At 36.6% G+C, this 23,025-nt stretch overlaps 3 protein-coding genes across 3 annotated transcripts in view; all 3 read left to right on the forward strand.

Moving 5' to 3' along the window:
• The first annotated feature begins 4,264 nt into the window (after positions 1-4,264).
• On the forward strand, positions 4,265-4,618 carry LOC140839041 (cysteine proteinase inhibitor 5-like). The gene has a single exon (XM_073205672.1). The coding sequence runs from the start codon at positions 4,265-4,267 to the stop codon at positions 4,616-4,618; it is 354 nt and encodes a 117-aa protein (XP_073061773.1).
• A 1,832-nt stretch (positions 4,619-6,450) lies between these two features.
• Positions 6,451-6,804, forward strand: LOC140839042 (cysteine proteinase inhibitor 5-like). Its single transcript, XM_073205673.1, has one exon. The coding sequence runs from the start codon at positions 6,451-6,453 to the stop codon at positions 6,802-6,804; it is 354 nt and encodes a 117-aa protein (XP_073061774.1).
• Positions 6,805-19,504: 12,700 nt separating this feature from the next.
• LOC140839043 (uncharacterized) overlaps positions 19,505-23,025 on the forward strand; it is a 52,841-nt gene continuing 49,320 nt past the window's right edge. The window contains 1 exon segment of the mRNA XM_073205674.1: positions 19,505-19,556. Coding sequence (XP_073061775.1) covers positions 19,505-19,556 — 52 coding nt within the window.

The raw sequence follows: 23,025 nt of genomic DNA on the forward strand, positions 1-23,025 counted from the left end.
TCCAACGGGCAAGCCGAAGCGTCAAATAAAGTGTTGATAAAGATTCTACAAAAGATGATGGAAGAGAATCCTAGGGATTGGCCAAGGCTATTATCAGAAACTTTGTGGGCGTACAGGACATCCAAGAGGACTGCCACTGGAGTAAGCCCTTTTTCCCTTACCTTTGGCCATGATGCAGTGCTCCCATTGGAGATTATGGTGCCATCAATGCGAGTGGCAAAGCAAAATGAACTTTCCCTTGAGCATTATAATGAAGCAATGATCATGGAACTAGAAGAACTAGATGAGTTGAGAATCCAAGCGTACAATGCTTTGCTGTTACAGAAACAGAAAGTGGCAAGAATCTACAACAAAAGAGTTAACAAGAAAAGTTTCCATGAAGGAGAAATAGTGTGGAAGACCATACTACCACTAGGAACAAAGGACAGGGAGCTGGGCAAATGGTCTCCCAACTGGGAGGGACCATTCAAGGTACATAAGGTATTAGACGGAAATGCATATTGGCTATCAAGCATAGATGGCCATCCACACAAAAGATGCATAAACGGCAAGTATCTCAAGCCGTATTTTCCAAGTATGAGGGAAGAAGTAGGAAGAGCTTGCGAGTAAAGCAATCACGAAGGCTAATCTTCAGTGGGGAGTTGGCATTCTTCAGTGGAGAGTTAGCATTCTTCTGTGGGGAGTTGGCCTTCGGGGCCACTTGTGTATATATTAAGTTCCTGATTTCAAGGTGTCATGTGATTTAGGCCTTAGGGCCACTGAAATAAATATATTTTGTTTATGATTCAACAATAAAATCGATTGGGGAGAGTGGGACAGTAAGCCACTTTCATTCTTTATGTTGAAGGTCCATTATTTCACTAGGGAGTCGGCCTTATGGCCACTTATTTCCAATGTTTTTATGGTACCAAAAATCATGGTGGAATAGACCGTTCTGCCATTATAAATTGATTGTTTGCATGTGCAGTGACAGATTCATGAAGTAGGCCTTGAGGCCACTTAGAATGTGGGAGGAAAGGCACACAGCCAGCGGGGAGTTGAGCTCACTGGGCGGACGACGAGTAATAAAAGAAGAACTGAAGAGAACAAAGGCGATATGCAAACCCCAAGTAGACCCAGAAGTTGATTTTGGAAGAAAAATAGGCTAATCAGCCATTTTTGCATGTTTTTAGCTTCATGTTGTGGGATTTTGTTTGAAGTAGGCCTTAGGGCCACTAGTGTAAATATTTGTTATGGTTCAAAATAAAGATGATCATTAAGTTGGCCAGGAGGCCACTTCTATCATATTGGATTCATTGTGTTTTGATAGAGAATCAAAGAAGAGGATACCCTCGAGTGGGGAGTCTTAAGCCAACTTATGGTTTTGATTGAAACTGTTGGAATGAATTGGGTTGAGGGAATTAAGAACGAATATAAACTCCTTCCCAACATCCTATACACAACATCACATTAAACCCATCCTCATTCCACATTCAACACCCAACAACCGCAACATGAAACCAACAATCAACCGATAAGAAGCGGAGCCACCGCATGCAAGAACAGTAAGTAAACGTGTATGCGGGAAAGGGGTCCAACTGAAGTGCAAATACGTGTATGCGGGAAAGGGGTCCAACTGAAGTGCAAATACGTGTATGCGGGAAAAGGGTCCGACTGAAGTGCAAATGAATATACGTGTATGCGGGAAAGGGATCCGACTGAAGTGCAATGCATAATGTAAAGGTCAAGGGAGTTGTCTTGAGTGGATGCAACACGTAAGAGCACGTAAGATCACATAAGAGTTTGAGATGTACCTGTGTTTCAAAAAGCTCCAAATGACACCAAAGCTTAAGTGTCGAACACACTGGAGAAATGAGGCCAATCTATGTCCAACTCTCAGTCAGTGATGATACATACAAGGATATGCAATCGGGGAACATTCAACCTACAAATCAAGACAACAGAAAAATAGATAGGGAGTCTTTTCCGACCTTCGGCAATAACCATTGACCTTGGAGAAGTTCTAGACCTAATTGGTCGTTGACTGGAAATCTACACACCTACAGCAAAGATAATGACATATCAGACTCCCCTATCAGACACGATGCGGGAAAGCCAAAAATGGCTTATGAAGCTCGCATACATTGTTTTCATGAGGTAAATACGTCAGTGGGTGCAAGAGATGAAGACAAGGGACTGGCTGAAACCGAGCCGGGAATAAACTTAGAAATAATATGTTTATGAGATTCATAAACAACAGCGTACTTCCAAAACGTAGACATTCATTCATTTCATCTCCCTCCCTCCTACCTGTTCAACCATGAAACTCCCCAATAGTTTTGAGTTTGTCCGTGGTAGCAAGAACCTTGATTTAATCAAGAGCAAATTCCCTTCTGGAAAAAATCCTTTCTGCTAGAGTGGTTGATGGCAGGAACATCTGGGCTAATGATCCGGATTCATCTCTCATAACCCTGCAATCTCTTGAAGGTATTATGGGAAAGGATAAGCTTGTTGTGCCCACCTTCTCCTCCCTTCTCCACACTGCTGTGGATCTTGTGAATGTGCTTAAGCTGGACCAAGAAATCAAATCCTGGCTCACATTTGCTGGGCAAAAAATTGTTGAAGTTGATGCTTTGGAAAAGGAACTTGCTGGAAAGAAGGACGAGGCATTCTTCTCTGCTAATTCTGCTGCTCAGGCTTCCAAAAAATCCTCCCCAAGGGTGAATAATGAAGTTGTCCAAAAGGCTACTGACAAGCATAATTGGAAGTGCAAAAATTTCAGTACCCATGACCATTGTTGTATCTGGAATAGGAAAAATTCTTGTTGGGGAGTTTATTGGTACAGCGAGATGGTAATGTCAGAGAAAAAGGAGCACAGTTGTGAGTTGGGTGATGAGGTAATTTGGAAACTTTGAGATTTGGCTTTCACATTAAATGGAATTTGAAGATTACAGAATATGGATTCAGAAACATGAAATTTCCCACAAGATTTTGGAGTCTCTTCTGTGAAGAAGAAGAATAAAGCGGGCTTTTGAAATTTTGAATTTGGCTTCACCGAAGACTTGATTTTTTTTCTTGGGCTTTTTTGCTTATGGGCCATATCGGTAAGAAATGAAGTAAAAGAATAACATACAAGCATTTTGGCCCACGGGCCAATGCTTGCGGGGGGCAATTGTTTGGGCCAAAATAATTTAATTAGAAGCCCAATTTAATTATTTTATTAGAAGCCCATCAAGTGCAACCGATTAATTTTCAAAAAAAAAAAAAAAAAAAAAACTGATCATGAAGCGCGGAAAAGGGAAAAGATCATGGGAAGGGAGGTTGAGATCGTGGCGTAAAAAGCGGGGAACATGGATGATGGGGGAGTGGAGGAGAACCGACCAGTTACTAGGAAGAAAAGGAGGCAATCGGCTACAGACTACAGAGAACACACACAACTCTACACAGACAAAATTCTGCAAAAAAGCTCTCTGCAAAAAATTCAATCTTCAAGCGATAGTTTTTAAGATTTCTATCATATTCCAAGTATTCTTCGTCTAGATTTCATCAGCTTTCTTTAATATTTTGTTGTGTTTTGTAATTTCCTACTGATTTGTTGATACAAATTATGTTAGGGGTTTATTTTCATCAAATTCCAATAGTTTTTATTCGTTATGGCGTTATAGTTGTTTTAGGAGACTAGAACTGACGGTCGAATTTAGAATTCACGTCGTTTGAATTTTTAGAAGTTAGATTTTTATCATTTTCACACATCGGTGAATTTTCGCACCTGGCACGCCCGCAACACCAAATATTGTGCAAACAACAACATTTGAGTTTAAGACATTTTTATTTTTGTAAGCAAACACATTGGGATTAATAAATCATATTTCAAGTTAATCACTTTAAGTAAACGCAGTTTTAGAAGAGACCACGTACCTAACTCTTTTGTAATCCCAAATTTATATGATCAAAGTCAACAACAAATGAGAGATTTTTTCCTCCGGATGATTTTGAAATATGCATGTAGTTAACATACATTTTTATTTATTAAAAGAAAGTTTTGTGAAAATGAAAAGGATATGTTGAAAAATTTAAATATACGCTTTCAAAGTAATCCCGACTAGATTTTATCTTTCTTAAAAAAAATTTGTAACAAGATTTGGGTAAAATAATGTTTGCTTAAACGTGTCAATACAACATCATAAAAACAGGCTTTTTCATAAGACATTGTCACTATAAAAACCCGCCAATAATCACTATAAATTTCACAAGCATATAATATTTATTTGATCAAGGGAAGAAAATGGCACCCAAATTTCTCTCGTTGCTAGTCTTTACCTTTTCAATTCTTCTTGCTTCCTCTTCGATCAAAGCCTCCTTCGCCGGTTGGCAGGAGATCAGTAACTTGACCGACCCAAAGGTGGTTGAGATAGGGAAGTTTGCGGTGAAAGAGCACAACAAGCGGGTCAATGCCTTGTTAAGCTTTGTGTCGATAGTAAAAGGAGAAACTCAAATAGTTAATGGTATTAATTACAGGCTCATCATCTCTGCCACGGATGCTGTCGCTGCAAATGCCGAAAGCAATTACCGGGTGGTTGTTTGGGACAAGTCTTGGAAGAAAGAGAGGCGCCTCATTTCATTTGAGAAGATTGCTTAATTAATGTATATATATTGTGAAAGAGTATGTGTTATTTTTTTAAAATCTCATGAATAAAGTTTTAGTTTCTCAAGTTCTGAGGAGTTGTGCAATTTTGTATTGTTGCATGTTAAAGCTTAAAGTAAGAAAACATTGAGAAAATATTTGTTACAATACATGGTCTAGTAGATAGAGGATTTTATATTTTTAGTTCAAATATATAATAATAAAACATCATTAAATAATTTTAGAAAAAACTCAATAATTTATTAATTTATGTTAAGGAACCAACTGAAATCACTGATCGGCTCACAAAATGTTTTGGATGCGAATTCAATATGAAGAAAACATATTTAAAAATATCTTGTTGATAACTGGTAACTTATCAAATACCAAAACCCCAAGGACCTAACTATAAAAGTACACACCCTTAACAAAAAAAAAAATCTTTTGATGTCAAATTTGATTAACTTTTATGTTTGTTTGACCCATGCACCGGTGGTGTCCTCATTGCCCCAATGTGTAAGGTGTGTCATCATTTCATTGCATACGTTACAAAATATTCTAATCGTTTTAGAAATAAAGTTGTAAATATCATTTAATTGGAGATACAATTTTTACCATGAATATGATATACTTAAAAAACAAACAAACAATTTATCAACCTCGAGAATTCAAAATTTGAGACAAGATCTTAAATTCAAGGTTCTCAGCTTTAAAAAATCATGTTTGATGTAAATCAAAATGATTAAAATGTGATGATTGACGCACACAGATTGCGGATGAAATTAGGTAAACCAAATTGTGAACACCATTAACAACAATAGTAGATCTGTTGTGAGATGGTCATACAGATCTTTATCAGTTAGACGAGTCAACCACTCATATGTTTGCAATAATAAGTAATACTTTTTTTTACATAAAAAGTAATATTTTTCATTTGTGAACTAAATAGTATCTCTATCTTGCAAAATTAACTTGTGAAATCATGTCACAAATTTTTTAGTAACATCAAAACCTTTAATGATATTTAAACAACTATTTAGAATATCCAAATTAAATAATTTCTTTAACTATTTTTCTACCATGAGTACAATCCATTAAGTAATGAATTTCTAGAACCAAATTTAATATATTGGACAAATGCAAACTTAGTTTAGTTATCTGAATTGTGTTATTGATTCTTATTATTAAAGCGTCGCTTTAATATTGTTCAATTTTAAGCAATATAAACCAAAGTATATATCTCTGTGTGTGTGTGTAAGAGGCAACTAGTAAGAATACTATTGTTTATTTCCACTTATACAAAATATAATTTATTTATCTTTATCGAAATTAAGGATTAAAAATCGTGTCCAAATTCAATCATTAACAACATTTGAGTTTAAGACATTTTTATTTTTGTAAGCAAACACATTGAGATTAATAAATCATATTTCAATTTAATCACTTCAAGTAAAAGCAGTTTTAGAAGAGACCACGTACCTAACTCTTATTTGTAATCAAAATTATATGACCAAAGTCAACCACAAATGAGAGATTTTTTCCTCCGGGTGATATTGAAAGATGCATGTAGTTAACATACTTTTTTATTTATTAAAAGAAAGTTTTGTGAAAATGAAAAGGATACGTTGAAAAATTTAAATATACGCTTTCAAATTAAATCCCGACTAGATTTTATCTTTCTTAAAAAAAATTTGTAACAAGATTTGGCTAAAATAATGTTTGCTTAAACGTGTCAATATAACATCATAGAAAAAGACCTTTTGATTGGGCATTGTCACTATAAAAACCCGCCAATAATCACTACAAATTTCACAAGCAAATAAAATTTATCTGATTAAGGGAAGAAAATGGCACCCAAATTTCTCTCGTTGCTAGTCGTTACCTTTTCAATTCTTCTTGCTTCCTCTTCGATCAAAGCCTCCTTCGCCGGTTGGCAGGAGATTAGTAACATGACCGACCCAAAGGTGGTTGAGATAGGGAAGTTTGCGGTGAAAGAGCACAACAAGCGGGTCAATGCCTTGTTAAGCTTTGTGTCGATAGTAAAAGGAGAAACTCAAATAGTTAATGGTATTAATTACAGGCTCATCATCTCCGCCACGGATGCTGTCGCTGCAAATGCCGAAAGCAATTATCGGGTGGTTGTTTGGGACAAGTCTTGGAAGAAAGAGAGGCGCCTCATTTCATTTGAGAAGATTGCTTAGTTAATGTATATATTGTGAAATTAAAGAGTATGTGTTATTTTATTAAAATCTCATGAATAAAGTTTTAGTTACTCAAGTTATGAGGAGTTGTGCCATTTTGTATTGTTGCATGTTCAAGATTAAAGTAAGAAAACATTGAGAAAAATATTTGTTACAATTCATGGCCTAGTAGATAGAGAATTTTATATTTTTAGTTCAAATATATAATAATAAAACATCATTAAATCATTTTAGAAAAAACTCATTAATTTATGTTAAGGAACGAACTGAAATAACTGATCGGCTCACAAAATGTTTTGGATGCGAATTCAATATTATGAAAACATATTTAAAAATATTTGCTGATAAATTGTAACTTATCAAATACCAAAATCTCAAAGACCTAACTGTAAAATTACACACCCTTAACAAAAAAAAATCTGTTGATGTCAAATTTTATAAACTCTTATGTTTGTTTGACCCATGCACTGGTGGTGTGCTCATTGTCCCAATGTGTAAGGTGTGTCATCATTTCATTGCATACGCTACAAAATAGCTATTCTAATCGTTTTATAAAATAAAGTTATAAATGTCATTTAATTGGAGGTACAATTTTTTCCAAGAATATGACATACTTAAAAAACAAACAAACAATGTATCAACCTCAAGAATTCAAAATTTGAGACGAGATATTAAATTCAAGGTTTTGAGCTTTAAAAAAACATGTTTTATGCAAATCAGAATGAATAAAATGTGATTATTGACGCACACAGATTGCAGATGAAATTAGGTTAACCAAATTGTTAACATCATTAACAACAATAGTTGTTCTCTTGTGAGATGATTTTACAGATATTTATCAGTTAGACAAGTCAACAATTCCTATGTTTACAATAATAAGAAATATTTTTGGCATAAAAAGTAATAGTTTTAAAAAACATGTTTTATGCAAATCACATTGATTAAAATTTGATGATTGTCACACACAGATTATGGACGAAATGAGGTTAGCCAAAGGTGAACACCCTTAACAACAATAGTAGGTCGCTTGTGAGATTATCTTACGGATCTTTATCAGTTGGACGAGTCAACCATTCCTATATTTACAATATAAAGCAATATATTTTGCTAAAAAAATTGTATTTTTCATTAACCTTAATATGATATATGTTTTTGAAAAATTAACTCTTGAAACCATGCATAAAAGTTTTTAAATAACATCAAACCCTTTAAGTATATATTTAAACAACCATTTAGCATATCCAAATTAAATAATTTCTCTAAATATCTTTCTACCATGAGTATAATCCATTAAGTAACGAATTTATATGACAAAATTTAATATATTAGACAAGAACAACTTAGTTTAATTAGCTTAATTGTGCGCCTATGCGTTCCTACTCGACAAGGACCCCTATGCTCGAGCCTCCCTCAAGCCCGAACCCTCTGGACCATCCTGAGCCATAGCCTAGATTACCTAGCCCAACCCTCTCCCAAACCTCCCGCTGCAACCTCTCGGCCACCCTTGATCATGCATTGGAAGAGTCCTTTCACGCAAGCACTCTTCTCCAACCACTTAGCGCGAGTCCTAGCCCTGCTAGGACCCTTCCTAGGACCTAACCACATACCGAACAAACCCTCCTCACGATCTAATCGAGCCCCAACACCCCATGAAGCTTAGCTGAGCACCTTGAATCAACGCAAAACCCATAAACCCTTGGCTTCTCTCCTGGTTTTTCTCTTCGATTTTCCAGCTTGTTTCTCTACAATTTAATCATATTTAATTAATATTTCATCTTACGTTGGCGGCGTACTCGTTGGAATCATAACTTTTTTCATATTAGCGTAAAAACATCATATTTTTGAAAATAAATGTTCTACCGTAAAAGTTATCAATCGTTGGTAAGGGTGCGAATATGAACGACCGGACAACGAAGAATCCTAGCTTTTTCTTCCACATTTTTTCGAAAATTATGGTGTGTGTATTTTGTGATTTTTGGCTGAAACATGTGCTGATGAATGGTGTTTTGAAAGCTTATGTAACATATTTTGTAGATTTTAAATTGCATACTAATGGGCTTTAGTTTAGGGCTTCCAAGTATAGGAGCAATTGAGACTACTTAATTTAATTAAATTGGAACCAATAACTCTTATTTAATTAAAACATAAAAATTTATAAAATTATTTTCTCAAAAATAATATTTTTGATCTTTTGGAAACTCATTGTTTGCTCAAAACCGGCTTCTCGAGAAAAATCGATCTCGACTCGTAAAATAATTCGAACCCTACCTTTTTTTAGAAAAATTAAATCATTTTTTAATCATATTAAGAAGCCTCGAAAATATTTAATAAATATTCTTGTCTTGGTCGTCCCCGGTCTCCTTTCGCCTGCCTATTATCGAATATTTGGGTAAAATCTTTCATTTTCATGAAATCATGTCATATAATCATTTAATCATGTAATCATACCTTTAAATATCATGCAAGCATTAAGAATCCATAAATAAAACAATTAAGTGTAGTTTACTAAATATGGTTTTTCGGACGTTACAAATACCTTCTCCTTAAAAGAATTTCGTCCTCGAAATTTTCTTTGTCTTGATAGATGAATAGCTTATGATCCCTCATCCACCTCAAACTTAACTCTATATCTCGATAATTGTAATTATATCCCAAAATTTCCCAATGTTGACTCCTAAATCCAGCTCAAGTTGTGCATGCACTCTATTCTTCTCTAAGTTCTTCATTAACCAAATCAATCCTCTTAACCCATTTTAACATTTCATGCAGTAAAAGCGTCGTAAAAATGTTAAACAACTAGGTTACCTCGAAAATCAGTGTGGTGATGGCTCAGCCTCAGCCTCCTCAGCTTGCATCTCATAGACCCTTCCAGCAGTGGCTTGCTCGAGCTTTGGGCAATCCCTAGACTTGTGTCCCAACTTTCCACACTTGAAGCATTTGTAAGTGCCCCACATACACTTGCCATAATGTTGAAGATTGCACTCCTTGCACAGTGGTTTCTCATCAGTCTTCGGAACATTTCCTCTAGATGGTTGTCCTTGTGGTTTTGGTTGTTTAGGTGGTCCCGTATAAGGCTTCTTATTATTTTGAATAGTTTGCTGAGCACGATTCCTCTTTTGCTGCACCTCCCAATCTATATCTTTAGGTGACTGCTCGGCTGTAAAAGCTTTGACGATGGCAGTAGTATAATCAGTAGGATCTCCAAGCATCACATCATGACGCATAGTCGGCCTCAACCATCTAGGAAGTGTCGTAACTTTTCAGCAGCATCATTCACAATCAAGGGCAGAAAGTGACAGCCCCTATCAAACTTCTATACAAACTCGGCAACAGACCAATCCCCTTGACGGAGACTCATGAACTCACTCTTAAGCCTAGAACGAACATCAGCAGTGAAATATTTATCATAGAAAACCCTCTTAAATTCTTCCCAAGTCACAGTCGCCAAATTCACTCCTCGCTCCGCTCCCTCCCACCATAAGGAAGCGTTGCCCTTCAGTAGATAGATGGTACAACGAACTCAGTCAGTGCCCGCCATATACATATAATGAAAAATCACTTCCAAAGATCGAATCCATCCCTTAGCAACGAATGGATCACTAGTGCCATGAAAATCATCGGGGTCCATCCTCCTAAAACACTCATAAGCAGCCTCTGGTCTAACCCTCACACCATTTCCTACGTGTTGCTCTAGTAAACGTGCCATACCGGCTAGTACACGGGCTCTAACATCCTGATTAGGTGGAGGCTGTGGAATCTCCTCCTCATGTCTAACCTCATCAGTCCTACGCAAAATCCTTCTAGGAGGCATCTCTATATACGTCGTCCAAACCATGTAACCAACATGAGCTAAAAATTTTCATGCAACATGCAACATCCAACTAACATTTATATCATGTATCATAAAAGCATTTAAAAATAATTTAGTATATAAGGCATAAAGCAGTAAAAACTCACATATTTGAGGCGTGACTTCTTGAGCTTTTCAAAGTGACAGTACACAATCCTTCGGGGAAAACCTTGGCTTTGATGCTAACAAAAACGACCTCGAATTTTTTTTATAAATCATAAACTTTAAAATACTAAATAATATAACTCAAAATTTTCATAAATCATAATAATTTAACATTTAAAACCTCAAGTGTATAAAAACATCCCCAAACTATCAACTAATAAAATTAAAGCATAAAAATCCCTAATAAAGTCATTAACATAAAATTTTCAAATTTTTTATCTATCAAGCTAGTGCGAAAAATAAAGGTCAATCAGAAGTGTACTGTAGCACTTGATCCACTCAATCGTCAGCGTCTCCCATAATATCATCAAATCCCGCATCATACAAACCTAGTGAGTCTAATAGCTTATCACGTTCTAAATATTAATAGAAAACAATACACATACAATCACATGCATTTAAAAATCATATTTTTATTTAAAATAGCGTTTAAATATAATTAAACCATTTAAAATAATTTTAAGCATAAATGAATCATAAATCGTAAAATAATTTTAATCGTAAAGCTTTCAATCCTGTATCATTTTTGGTGAAGTTTGATCCTTGAAAGTGACTAGCTTTTATCCTTTGGTCGACTGATCAGTTTTCAGCTCCACATGGCCTATGGGGTGGGCACTAGGCTCCACCGTAAAAATACGATCGTCGGCATCTCTCTAGGGCCTTGTCCCGTAAATGGGGTCCTCTGGGGCCTTGGCCCTCACGATATCCCCATAAAATCAAATCATATATCATATCTTTTGTCACAGTCAATTCACATATCTCAAAATATTTTCATTTTCTTTAACAAAAGATAAAATATCATTTCCTTTCCACATTTGAAAATTAGCATTTTTCACAGTACAGAAATCGTAACATATCACAACTTTCCTAAAATAGCATTCTTAACAGTAAAAATTGCACAGCTTTACCATAAATCATAAAATATCATATTTTCATCAAAAATCACCATTTTAAATCATTTAGCATGCATTATTATCCTTCGGGACACTGCCAAGCTTTTATGTAATTCTCAAGTATAAAATAAATGTTTTTCCTCTAGACGTAAAAATTATCGATTTTGAATTTTTCTTACTTTTAATGACATGAGCTTATCCCAAATAATTATTTAAGTTTAAATCAAATTTTTCATAATTTTATTCAGCATAGTTCGAGGCTTTCTAATTAATTATTTAATTAACGATTCGTGAGGCTTTTAATTCCCGAATAAATTCAAAACTTAGTATTTGCTTCCCAAATTTTAAAAAAAACCTTTTTATTACCTAAAATACTCTTGTGAGCCATGAACCACACCAACGGACCCATGGTTCCAATTTTTGTTCATTATATCACAAAATTAGACCCTTAGCTAAACACAACGAGTCATCTCCCTATTTACTCGAGCCACGCCGGAGCCACCTCGAGCCAAACCTGAGCCAACCCATCTAGGCACCCTACTGACCAACCCTGACCCAAGGAACTAGCCCCTAACTCACGCAAAAACTCCTGGACAGAAGACCCTTGGCTGCACACCAGATGCTACTCACGCTAATAGACTCCTAGCCAACCTAGGACTCTTCTACTCGAGCCACCAGCTAGCCCACCTGACCCTTACCGACCTTGGACCACACCCAGACCCAACCACGCACATCCTAGACCCCTGAACCCATGCATGAAGTGCTACAAGCTTGCTGCACCAGCAGTCGCTCGAGGTGCTCCTCCCCTTAGGACTCTTAATCGAGCCAAGACTCCTCTAACCCCTTAACCAGTGATCACCTCGGACCCTCACTAACCCTGGACCAGGCACAGACCCCACCAAACCTAGCCCAAGCCCTGAACCACGCAGGAACTCTTCCCAGAACAAGAGCCGCGCATAACCACTTAAAAAGCGACTATGCCTTCCAACTCGACAAGGACCCCTATGCTCGAGCCTCCCTCAAACCCGAACCCTCATGACCCTCTCTAGACCACCCTGAGCCATAGCCTAGACAACCTAGCCCAGCTCTCTCCCAAACCTCCCGTTGCAACCTCTCGGCCACCCTTGATCATGCATGGGAAGAGTCGTTTCACGCAAGGACTCTTATCCAGCCACTTAGCGTGAGTCCTATCCCTTCGAGGACCCTTACTAGGACCTAACCACATCCGAACGAACCCTCCTCAAAACCTGGGCGAGCCCCAACACCCCATGCACCATAGTCGAGCCCCTTGAATCAATGAGAAACCCATAATCCCTTGGCTTCTCTCCTGGTTTTTCCCTTTGGTTTTACATCTTGTTTTCTCTTCAATTTAATCATATTTTATCTTACTTTGTCAGCGTACTCGTTGGATTCATAACATTTTTCATATTAGCGTAAAAACATCGTATTTTTGAAAATATACGTTCTACCTTAAAAGTTATCAAACACATATATTTTTCATGCATAAAAAATTAAATCATGCATATTATGATTTGAATGATGCTTAAAAAGAGTTTAGAAAATGTTCATTTTCATTTAAAACGCTCGAATACTCAATCGTTGGCGAGGATGCGAAGATGAACGACCGGACGACGAAGAATCCTAGCTTTTTATCCCTCTTAGTTTCGAAAATTATGGTGTGTGTATTGTGTGATTTTCGGTGGAAACATGTGCTGATGAATGGTGTTTTGAAAGTCTAGGTAACATATTTATAGATTTTAAATTGCATGCTAATGGGCTTTGGTTTTGGGCCTCCAAATATAGGAGCAATTGGGCCTACTTAATTTAATTAAATTGGGCACAATAAATTTTATTTAATTAAAACAGAAAAGTTTATAAAATTAGTTTCTCAAAAATAATATTTTTGATCTTTTAGAAACTCTTTATTTGCCCAAAACCGGCTTCCAGGGAAAAATCGAGCTCGACACATAAAATAATTCGAACACTACCCTTTTTATAAAAATTAAATCATTTTTTAATCATATTAGGAAGCCTTGAAATTATTTAATAAATATTCTTGTCTTGGTCGTCCCTAATTTCCTTTTCCCTGCTTATTATAAAATATTTGGTAAAATCCTTCAATTTCATGAAATCATGTCATACAATCATGCAATCATATCTTTAATCATTTAATAAATATCATGCAAGCATTTAGAATCCATAAAATTAAAAAATTAAGTAATTAAAATAATTTTTCATGCATGTGGTTTACGTAGGTTTGATTTTTCGGACGTTACATTTGTAACTTTCAATAGTGTGTTTCTGAACATATTAGGTTGTAGTATTGAGAATAGGAGTTTCAGCTTCATAGGGTTGGTGATTCGAGCTAAAGTGAGTTTGTACAAAATTTGTACCTATCAAATATTTTAGTGAAATCTTTCCGGAAACATATGAATGTGGGACATAGAAGTTGTAACATCACGTAATAAAATAACTAATACTACTTTAAAATTTGCGGAAAATAAAATTTTTGCTTATTTAAATAGTAAACCATCGCCTTCTGAATTTAAATAAAATGATCGACTAAATTATTGAAAATAATCCAATTACAAAATATTTTAATGGCATAAAAAAAATCGTTCATCACAACTGTAAAAGCGTTGTCAAAAACGAGCATTTGAAAATACTTGTTTGCCAACAAAATTTTGAATAAATAAAAATCAGAGCATAAAATCCTACGTGCATAAAATCCTTTCATAACAATAGTGATCCTCGGCTTTGCACTGCACACAGTCCGAGCAAGCTCACTGGTTAGCACCTCCAGTCTCCTCAAAAGTATCAACATCTGTATCGATCAAGTTTAGTGAGCCTGCAGACTCAACACGCATAAACCATGAATAGCAAATAGTACTTAATAAAATCACATGCATTTGAAAATAACGTGTACGAAATAACAGTTGAGCATACATAACATAGACATGTCATAATTGCATATACATTTTCATAAAAGTGCTTCCATCATAACATACATAATTTTGCTTAGAGATATATTCAAAGCAAGTGGCCCATAACATAAATCGCTCGATCAGACTAAGCCACAGTACTGGGCTAGCAGGGATCACCACAGCCTTTCAACCGGATGTCCACTCCCACATACATAAATCCTCGGTCATGCATTACCGGGTGGAGAGGTCCACAGTCATGCTTTACCGGGTGGCCACAAGACAAATCACATACCTCCAAAATAAAATATTTTTGCACGTCAAGCATACTTAAAAACGTCGAGGGTTTTGTTGGAATGCTCTAGACATGCTGCCACAACCACAACAGCAAAGATCCCGGAGATCCCAACGAAGCCTGCAACCAAAACTTGAGAAAACGTGAAGAACACAAATTTTCACAGCTTGAGCGGTTTTACGATAAAAATCATATCTCTCTCATTTCTTTTCAAATAAATTACAAATTTGATATTGAATCGAAGATAACACAGATTAATACAAATCATATATGAAAACATTTTCAAAAAACCAAGCTTTAAGTTGCAGAATTCGAAATAACAGAGGGTGACGGGTTTTGCGAGACAGAAATTTCACAGCTTGTGTGGTTTTACGATAAAAATCATATCTCCCTCGTTTTTTTATCAAAAAATTACAAATTTCTATCGAATCAAAGAAACCACATAGTGATACAAATCATATGTTGATAACATTTCCAGAAACCCAACTTATAAGTCACAGAATTCGAAAATCATAGGGTGACGAGTTTTGTGACACAGAAATTTCACAGCTTGTGCGGTTTTACGATAAAAATCATATCTCCCTCGTTTCGTATTTGAAAATTACGAATTTGCTATCAAATCGAAGGTATTACATATTACTGCAGATCATATGTTGAAGACGTTCCTAGAAAACGGACCTATAAACCGCATGAATCGAAATGACAGCAAATAGCGGGTTTTGTGACTCATAATTTTCAGAAATCGTTTAACTCATAACCCATCGTACTTTTCACATAATGAACAAATTTTCACGCACAATATATATCAATATACATAATATGACGAGATCGATGCGTAAAAGAAAAGTTTATACATACGTTTGCGTCTAAACACTCGAATAAACGAATACCGGCACGAGGATACGTGGAGGATGATCAATGTGGGGACCCGGATGCTAATCAAGTTCTTAATCATCATTGGGACTAATTAATCGATTATATTAATCAGGGTCTAAATATTTTTTTTTAAAATGCGGAAGGTAATGGAATCAAACTCCTATACATATCAGTATAAAAGTATAAATCTAATAAAATATACAATCATACATACTCCGGTTCAACAACTACTATCAAGTGTTTAAACCCTCGCTCTAATCCAAGTCCGGTATCACCACACTAATCTCGGTCTGTCTTCACCTCTGTGACCCTGTACCTGTCCCACCTGTTGCCATGCACACATACAAACAAGACAACAGCCGGATAACTCCGGTGAGATATAAATATCCCAGTATAAACAATGTATTAAATGCAATCATATAAAACATATATAAAAGCATAAACAAACATCAAAACATGTATCTAGTCTGACTACATGAATCAATGAATCGTAATCCAATCTTATCTTATCTCAAATCTAGGGATCCCAATCTAATTTAGACTCTGGCATTCTGTATCGAGTGTCTGAGATAGACGTCGATCTACATCTAAGGCTCTTCGATACACCGTAAGTCTAGAGTCTTATCGGTTCTGAGAAAGACTCGGCGGTTCTGCCCTAGCTAGACTATCTGCCCTAGACTCGGACTCTGACTCTGTTCTAAGTCAATACATTAACATATCAATCTGATAATTTGCAAATATCAATGCAATAAAAATAAAGTATGTGATTTAGGGAACTCAAGTCACACCTAACTCGAGTTGTACAATCCCGAATCAACATTTATTTATACCTTTCTTGTTGTCGATCTGATACAATCAAAATCTTGATTCAACGTCTGTCACTGTTCAATTTGGCAATGACAATACCAATATTCTGTATCAATATTCTAATCAAATCACAACATCTCTGTTTTATCATATTCTGACGGTACAACAGTACAATCTTACGATACTGGTAATACTATATCCGTCTATACCAATTCCAATAATTTACAATCAACCACTATACAAATCTGATATCAATTCTAGTCAATTTCTTTCTGAAATTAATAACAATTCCATATTCAGTCCGTTTCTCAATCTGACTTCGATTCTACGCTGTCTAACATGTCAAGAACAACATATATGACGTGTATTCAATTCTGACAACATCATAATTTCAAAACATGTCAAAACGTAATAAAACTTACATCCCGTAGTAGCCTGCGTTGATAGGAACACAGTGTCGAAGTCGGATTTAAAATCTAACGGACGGATTGATCGCAAAATCGAATTAAACGTGATTTCTCCCCGGAAGCTCTCGTTCTTTTCCTCTGAGATTCTGAGGAAATTTTGCATGTATATATATATATATATATATATATATATATATATATATATATATATATATAAATATCGCAACATGCATCAGGACGAGTGGCTTGATCTTGGCTCAACACGTCTCGCGCATATGCGCGACTTACTCGGCGCATTAGCGCGAGACCTTCGGGTCTCCGCGTTGAAGCTCTCGACAACTCGCGCATATGCGCACCCCATCGCCGCACATATGCGCGAGACCTACTGTCTCGTGCCCACCTACACTCGCGCATATGCGCGCCTTACTCGGCGCATGTGTGCGAGGCCATATCTCCAATTTACCAAGTCTCGGGTACCCTCGCGCATGTGCGCGAATCCATTGGCGCATATGCGCCCATCTTTCTGGAACCCTCGCGCATATGCGCGCATATAGTCGCGCATGTGCGCCGATGCTACTGTTCTCACACATCAATTTTCACACGTGATCTCATTTCGTGTCTCGGTTAGCCCTTTCATAATCGTCTCGATTAAAATCAATAATCGTAATTTAACACGACATAAAATCTCAGGCATTACATTTCTCCCCCCCTAAGATACGATTTCGTCCTCGAAATCACCGGCATTTTATTCGTATCAATAAGGAGTATATATACAAAACTGTATAAGAAATTTACATTATCGAAACAACTATGGGAATTCTTGTCTTATATCTGATTCAGTGTCCCAAGTTGCTTCTTCTACACCATGACGAGTCCATTGCACTTTCACAAGAGGAATCGTCTTTGTTCTGAGCTGTTTTTCTTTTCGATCGATAATCCGAATCGGTTTCTCGACATAACACAATGTCTCAACCAGCTCGGTCTCGTCTGGCTGGGTAACGTGAGAATCATCAGGGAGATATTTCCGCAGCATCGATACATGAAAGACATCATGTATTCCAGATAGTGAAGGCGGTAAAGCGAGTCGATAGGCACGATCTCCTATCTTCTCGAGAATCTCATAAGGCCCAATGTATCGTGGAGACAATTTCTCTTTCTTGCCAAATCTGACAACTCCTCTGAATGGTGAAATTTTCAAAAATACCCGGTCTCCTGCCTCAAATACCAACGTTCTACGTCAAACATTGGCATATTTGGCCTGTCTGTCTTGTGCTACCTTCATTTTCTTTCGAATCAGCTTCATTTTTTCTGTCATATCTCTGATCATATCTGGTCCCATTTCAGGCACTTCAGAGATATCATCCCAATAGAGAGGTGTAATGCCCGGAAATTTAATTACCGTAATCTGAAAGGATTTGGATATGATTACTGTAAATTGAGATTAATCTGAAATGATTTATAGAATTAATTGAGATAATTATAGACGGAGCGGATCGGATTAGAACACATGTGAAAGGTGTGAAATGTGTGTGCAAGAAGTGAGAGGGCGCACATGCGCGTGGAGGTGCGCGAGTCTTGCGCGAGATTGGCAGAACCTTTCGCGCACATGCGCGGATGAAGTCGCGCACATGCACGGAGGTGGCCGAGGCATCCGCGCACATGCGCGGACGGACTGCGCGCATATGCGCATAGCGTCCCGAGCCATGGGCGCATATGCGCGGAAAGCGTTGCGCATATGCGCGCGGCATGCAACACAAAATTATGCCACTTGGTCTTTTGAAGGCTACGTGTATATATATATATATATATATATATATACAACATACAAATCGAATTCAGAAGGAAAGAAAGGAGAGGAAATCGGTTTTGAGGGAAAAAGCTTTGTTCTTTTTCTTAGAAATTGATTTGCGAGAAAACCATCTATCTGAATTGAAATTCGACTTCGGTAGCGTGTTTGTATCAACACAGGCTACAACTGGACGTAAGTTTTATTACGTTTAGACAAGATTTGATTTTATGATGTTGTTAGAATTGAATATGATTCAGATATGGTGTTTCTGCTGTTGTAGATATTATAGAACTGAAGTCAGATTTAGAAACAGACTGTTTATGGAATTGTTATGATTTTAGAAATGAATTGACTGAGATTTAATATCAGAATTGTGTTATTACTGATTCAGAGTGTACAGATATTGAGATTATAGATTGTACTGAGATTGATTATGAATTCTGGTATTATATTTGTGATGTTCGGATTGACGGGGTTATTCAGATTGTATTGCTATGCCGTCGAAACATCAGTTGATTTAGATTAATCAGATTTCGATATGATTCAGATTGTATTGTGATAGCGATGATATGAATCAGATTATATCTTGTTCAGATATTGATCAGATTGTATACTGAGTTGGGTATTGATCAGAACAGATTTTATATTGAGTTATTCACTAATACAGCGTATTCGATATTGTCATTTCAGATTCGAGATGGACAGATTTGAATACAGGACTTCTTCGTCATCAGACGGGGACGACAAAGGTATAATTCATGTGATATTCGGGAAGCATAACTCAAATTAGATTAATTTGAGTTTCCCAATAAAATCACATACTAGATTATTGTTTATATTGTTACCTGATTATGCTTTGATTATAGAATTGTATTCAAGCAGGTAAGATAATTGTGATATTCAGTTACGAATATGATTATGCTTGTTTACAGATTGTTATTCATTGCATTTAAGATAGGAGAGTCTTTGACAGGCATTGTCAAATAGCTAGACGTTTCGGTGTATCTCAGCATAGGAGTAGGTATTACTCTTATTGCCGCCGTTGATACAGCTCAGACCGAAGTCTAGGAATGAGACGTACATTACCCCGATTGGAGGGTAGGTAGTGACGTCTTATTCACACCGGGATCCCTAGAGTTATAGATTGAGTCAAGTCTAGACATGATTTGATTAGAACTGCATGCTTACATGGATGTGGCTCCTAGATCATGGGACCCATCGTTATTGCTTTCAGTTGTACTAGCATGTTTTATGATTTAGATTGTTTATATGCATGTTTATCTGATTTGAGTTGCATGCTTAATTTCATAGATTATGAAATATATTGTGTTTATACATGATCGCATGGTTTATGAATTAGTTTGTTTATATACATGCTTACCATGTTTTATACTGGGATTTATTCTCACCGGAGTTATCCGGCTGTTGTCTTGTTTTGTATGTGTGCATGACAACAGGTGGGGCTGGATCAGGGTCGAGATGACGATGAGAGAAGACGAGTTAGCGTGGTGATTCCGGACTGGTAGCAGACGTAGTTTATTACTTGAATTTAGTAATTGAACCTTAGATTTAGGTTGTACAGTATTGTACTTTTCTACTGAACTGTAGTTTTTATACAGAGATGTATATTGTTTAGATTCCATTACCTTCCGCAGTTACATTTTAAAAAGAAAAAATTTTTAGACCCTGTTTATCTTAATTGATAATTAAATCCCAAAGATGATTAAGAAGAAGATCAGTGTCCGGGTCCCCACAACAGGTGGTATCAGAGCTGATAGTTCCTTTAGTAATAGATTCTTTTAGATATAGATCTTTTCGACTGAGATAGTCAGAACTGATAGATCTTTTAGACTGAGTTAGATTGAGATAGAAGAGAATGAGCGGGGTAGATTGAATTTTCTTTCCTTGCATGTGATTGCTAGCATGAGATTTATTTCAATGTTGACTACATTGTGTGTGCTAGCATGATTTATTGCTTTCCCTATTACATGTTGTTTGTTATCTGAGTTGATCGCAGCATGTAATTATTGAGCCTGGATCAGAACCGAGTCTAGATCAGAGGTATATGATCAGAGGAGGGCTGAGACAGATTGTATAGATTGTGTACTAATCTGTTTGATATTCAGATATACCGCCTCGAAGAATTTCAGAAAAGGGCAGTACTTCGTCTGAGCAGAGAGATGTATCAGAAACTCAGTTAGAAGAAAAGATGAAAGAATTTGAGTTATTACAGCCGCCGATTCTGAGTGGTACCGAGACATCTGAAGACTGTAAGAACTGGTTTGATGATATAGAAATCTTGTTTGATTTACTTGATTGTACAGATGAACAGAGGGTTAAAATGGTGCCTTACCAGTTACGAGAAGCCGCCAGGAGTTGGTGGATTACTAGTACAAGAATGTGGGCACAGAGAGGTACAGTGATTTCGTGGGAAATATTCAGAACTGAATTCTATCGAAGATTTTTCTCAGCTTCGTACCGAGAGGACAAGAAATTGGAGTTTGAGAATTTGAGCCAAGGACAGCTAAATATTGATGAATATATTGCTAAATTCTCGACTCTAATGCGTTTTGCTCCTCATCTAGCTGGAAATGATGAAGCTTTAGTAAATCAGTTCATCAGAGGGTTGAACTCAGAGGTAGTTGCATTTATGAATTTGCAACGACCTTATCATTTCGCTGATATCTTGAGTAGAGCGAAGAGAGCGGAGGCGAGTCTGATTAGACAATTGACAAGGTTGTGTGTGAAGACACCCCAGACCCAGCAATCCCCTCTTCGATATGAGCGTGGCAGTACGAGCGGGAAACAAGAGTTGCTGAAAACTCGTAAGAAGCCATTCAAGAAGTTGGGAAGTGGCTCCTCTAGCTCAAGTGGTTCGAGTCCAAGCCATACTGATGTCTATTGTAGGACTTGCGGAGGGAGACATTCCTCAGAGCAATGCCAAGGAGTGCTTGGTAGATGCAATATCTGTAAACAGCTGGGGCATTTTGCTAAAGTTTGTCCCCAGAGATGGTCCCGAAGATCGTAGGGAACAGCGTTTAATTGAGAAACAGAACCAGAATCCACAACAGGTACTATTCCTTATGATTTTATTGCATATGTATTGATATATACGAATGCATTTGTTAAAGAATATCTTTGACTGAGTTGTATGGAGATATGCTGTATCTGTTGGGTCTAGTGGTACTGTAGTATTGATTTCCTAGCTTGTGGAGGAAAGGTTGATATCAGAGATTTCTGTGACATATTATATACTACAGTGAAATGAACCCGAGATTGGGTTAGATTATGATGTACTTGTGTTATATGATTTCGATTTCATTATTGACATGTAATGCTAAACAAGTACAGAGATATTGTAGAAATTGTTCCAGAATTGGTAAGATTCAGACCAGAGATGACTGATCAGTGAAGATACCACGATAAGGATTCTAGATTTAGAATTCCTGTGATATCTGTATTATATGTGACTCGATTAATACAGAAAGGAGCAGCTTGCATCCTTATGTATTCAGTAGATCTACTGAAATCGAGCCTAGCATTGACAGATTTGTCCGTGATGGATGAGTTGACTGATGTTTGTCAGATAAGATTTTAGATTTGCTTTATATCAGAAAGATAGATTTCGGAATTGAATCTAGAGTTGATACTGAATGTTATTTTAGAATTCAGTACAGAATGATATTGAAGATTAATAGAAGGGTACAGATTGCTAACTCTTAGATTCAGGGATATTCTGATGAGTTTATGCTTGTCATATCTATGATATTTGATATGTTAACAGCATCCGATTGATTAAATGGAATATTGAAGATTTTATTGAATATTCAGAGAACAGTGATTATTGTATACAGAATTAGTCAGGTATGAATCATAATTGAAACAGATTGTATTCAGAATATGGGATATCTGCAGTGTGTTTACCGATTTATTTGCACGGTTGAGAAAGAAATCAGCGACTGTAAACGACACAGGTAACAGATACATCAGAATTAGCAGAAATGTCAGAAAGTCAGAATTGCTGAGTTTTACAGATTTTCTTATTTTCTTATTCCCTTATTATGTTATATCTGCTTGCGTATTATGATTGATCTAAATCAGTATTTGAGACATCTTATATTGGTTGGGAGCATAGTTTAATTGCAGATGAGATATGGCAGATGATTTGGGCACTGTGAAGATTGATCAGTAGTCAGAATTATCAGTATTGCCAGCAAT

This window comes from Primulina eburnea, chromosome 8 (assembly GCF_022965805.1).
Source record: "Primulina eburnea isolate SZY01 chromosome 8, ASM2296580v1, whole genome shotgun sequence".
Lineage (NCBI taxonomy): Eukaryota > Viridiplantae > Streptophyta > Magnoliopsida > Lamiales > Gesneriaceae > Primulina > Primulina eburnea.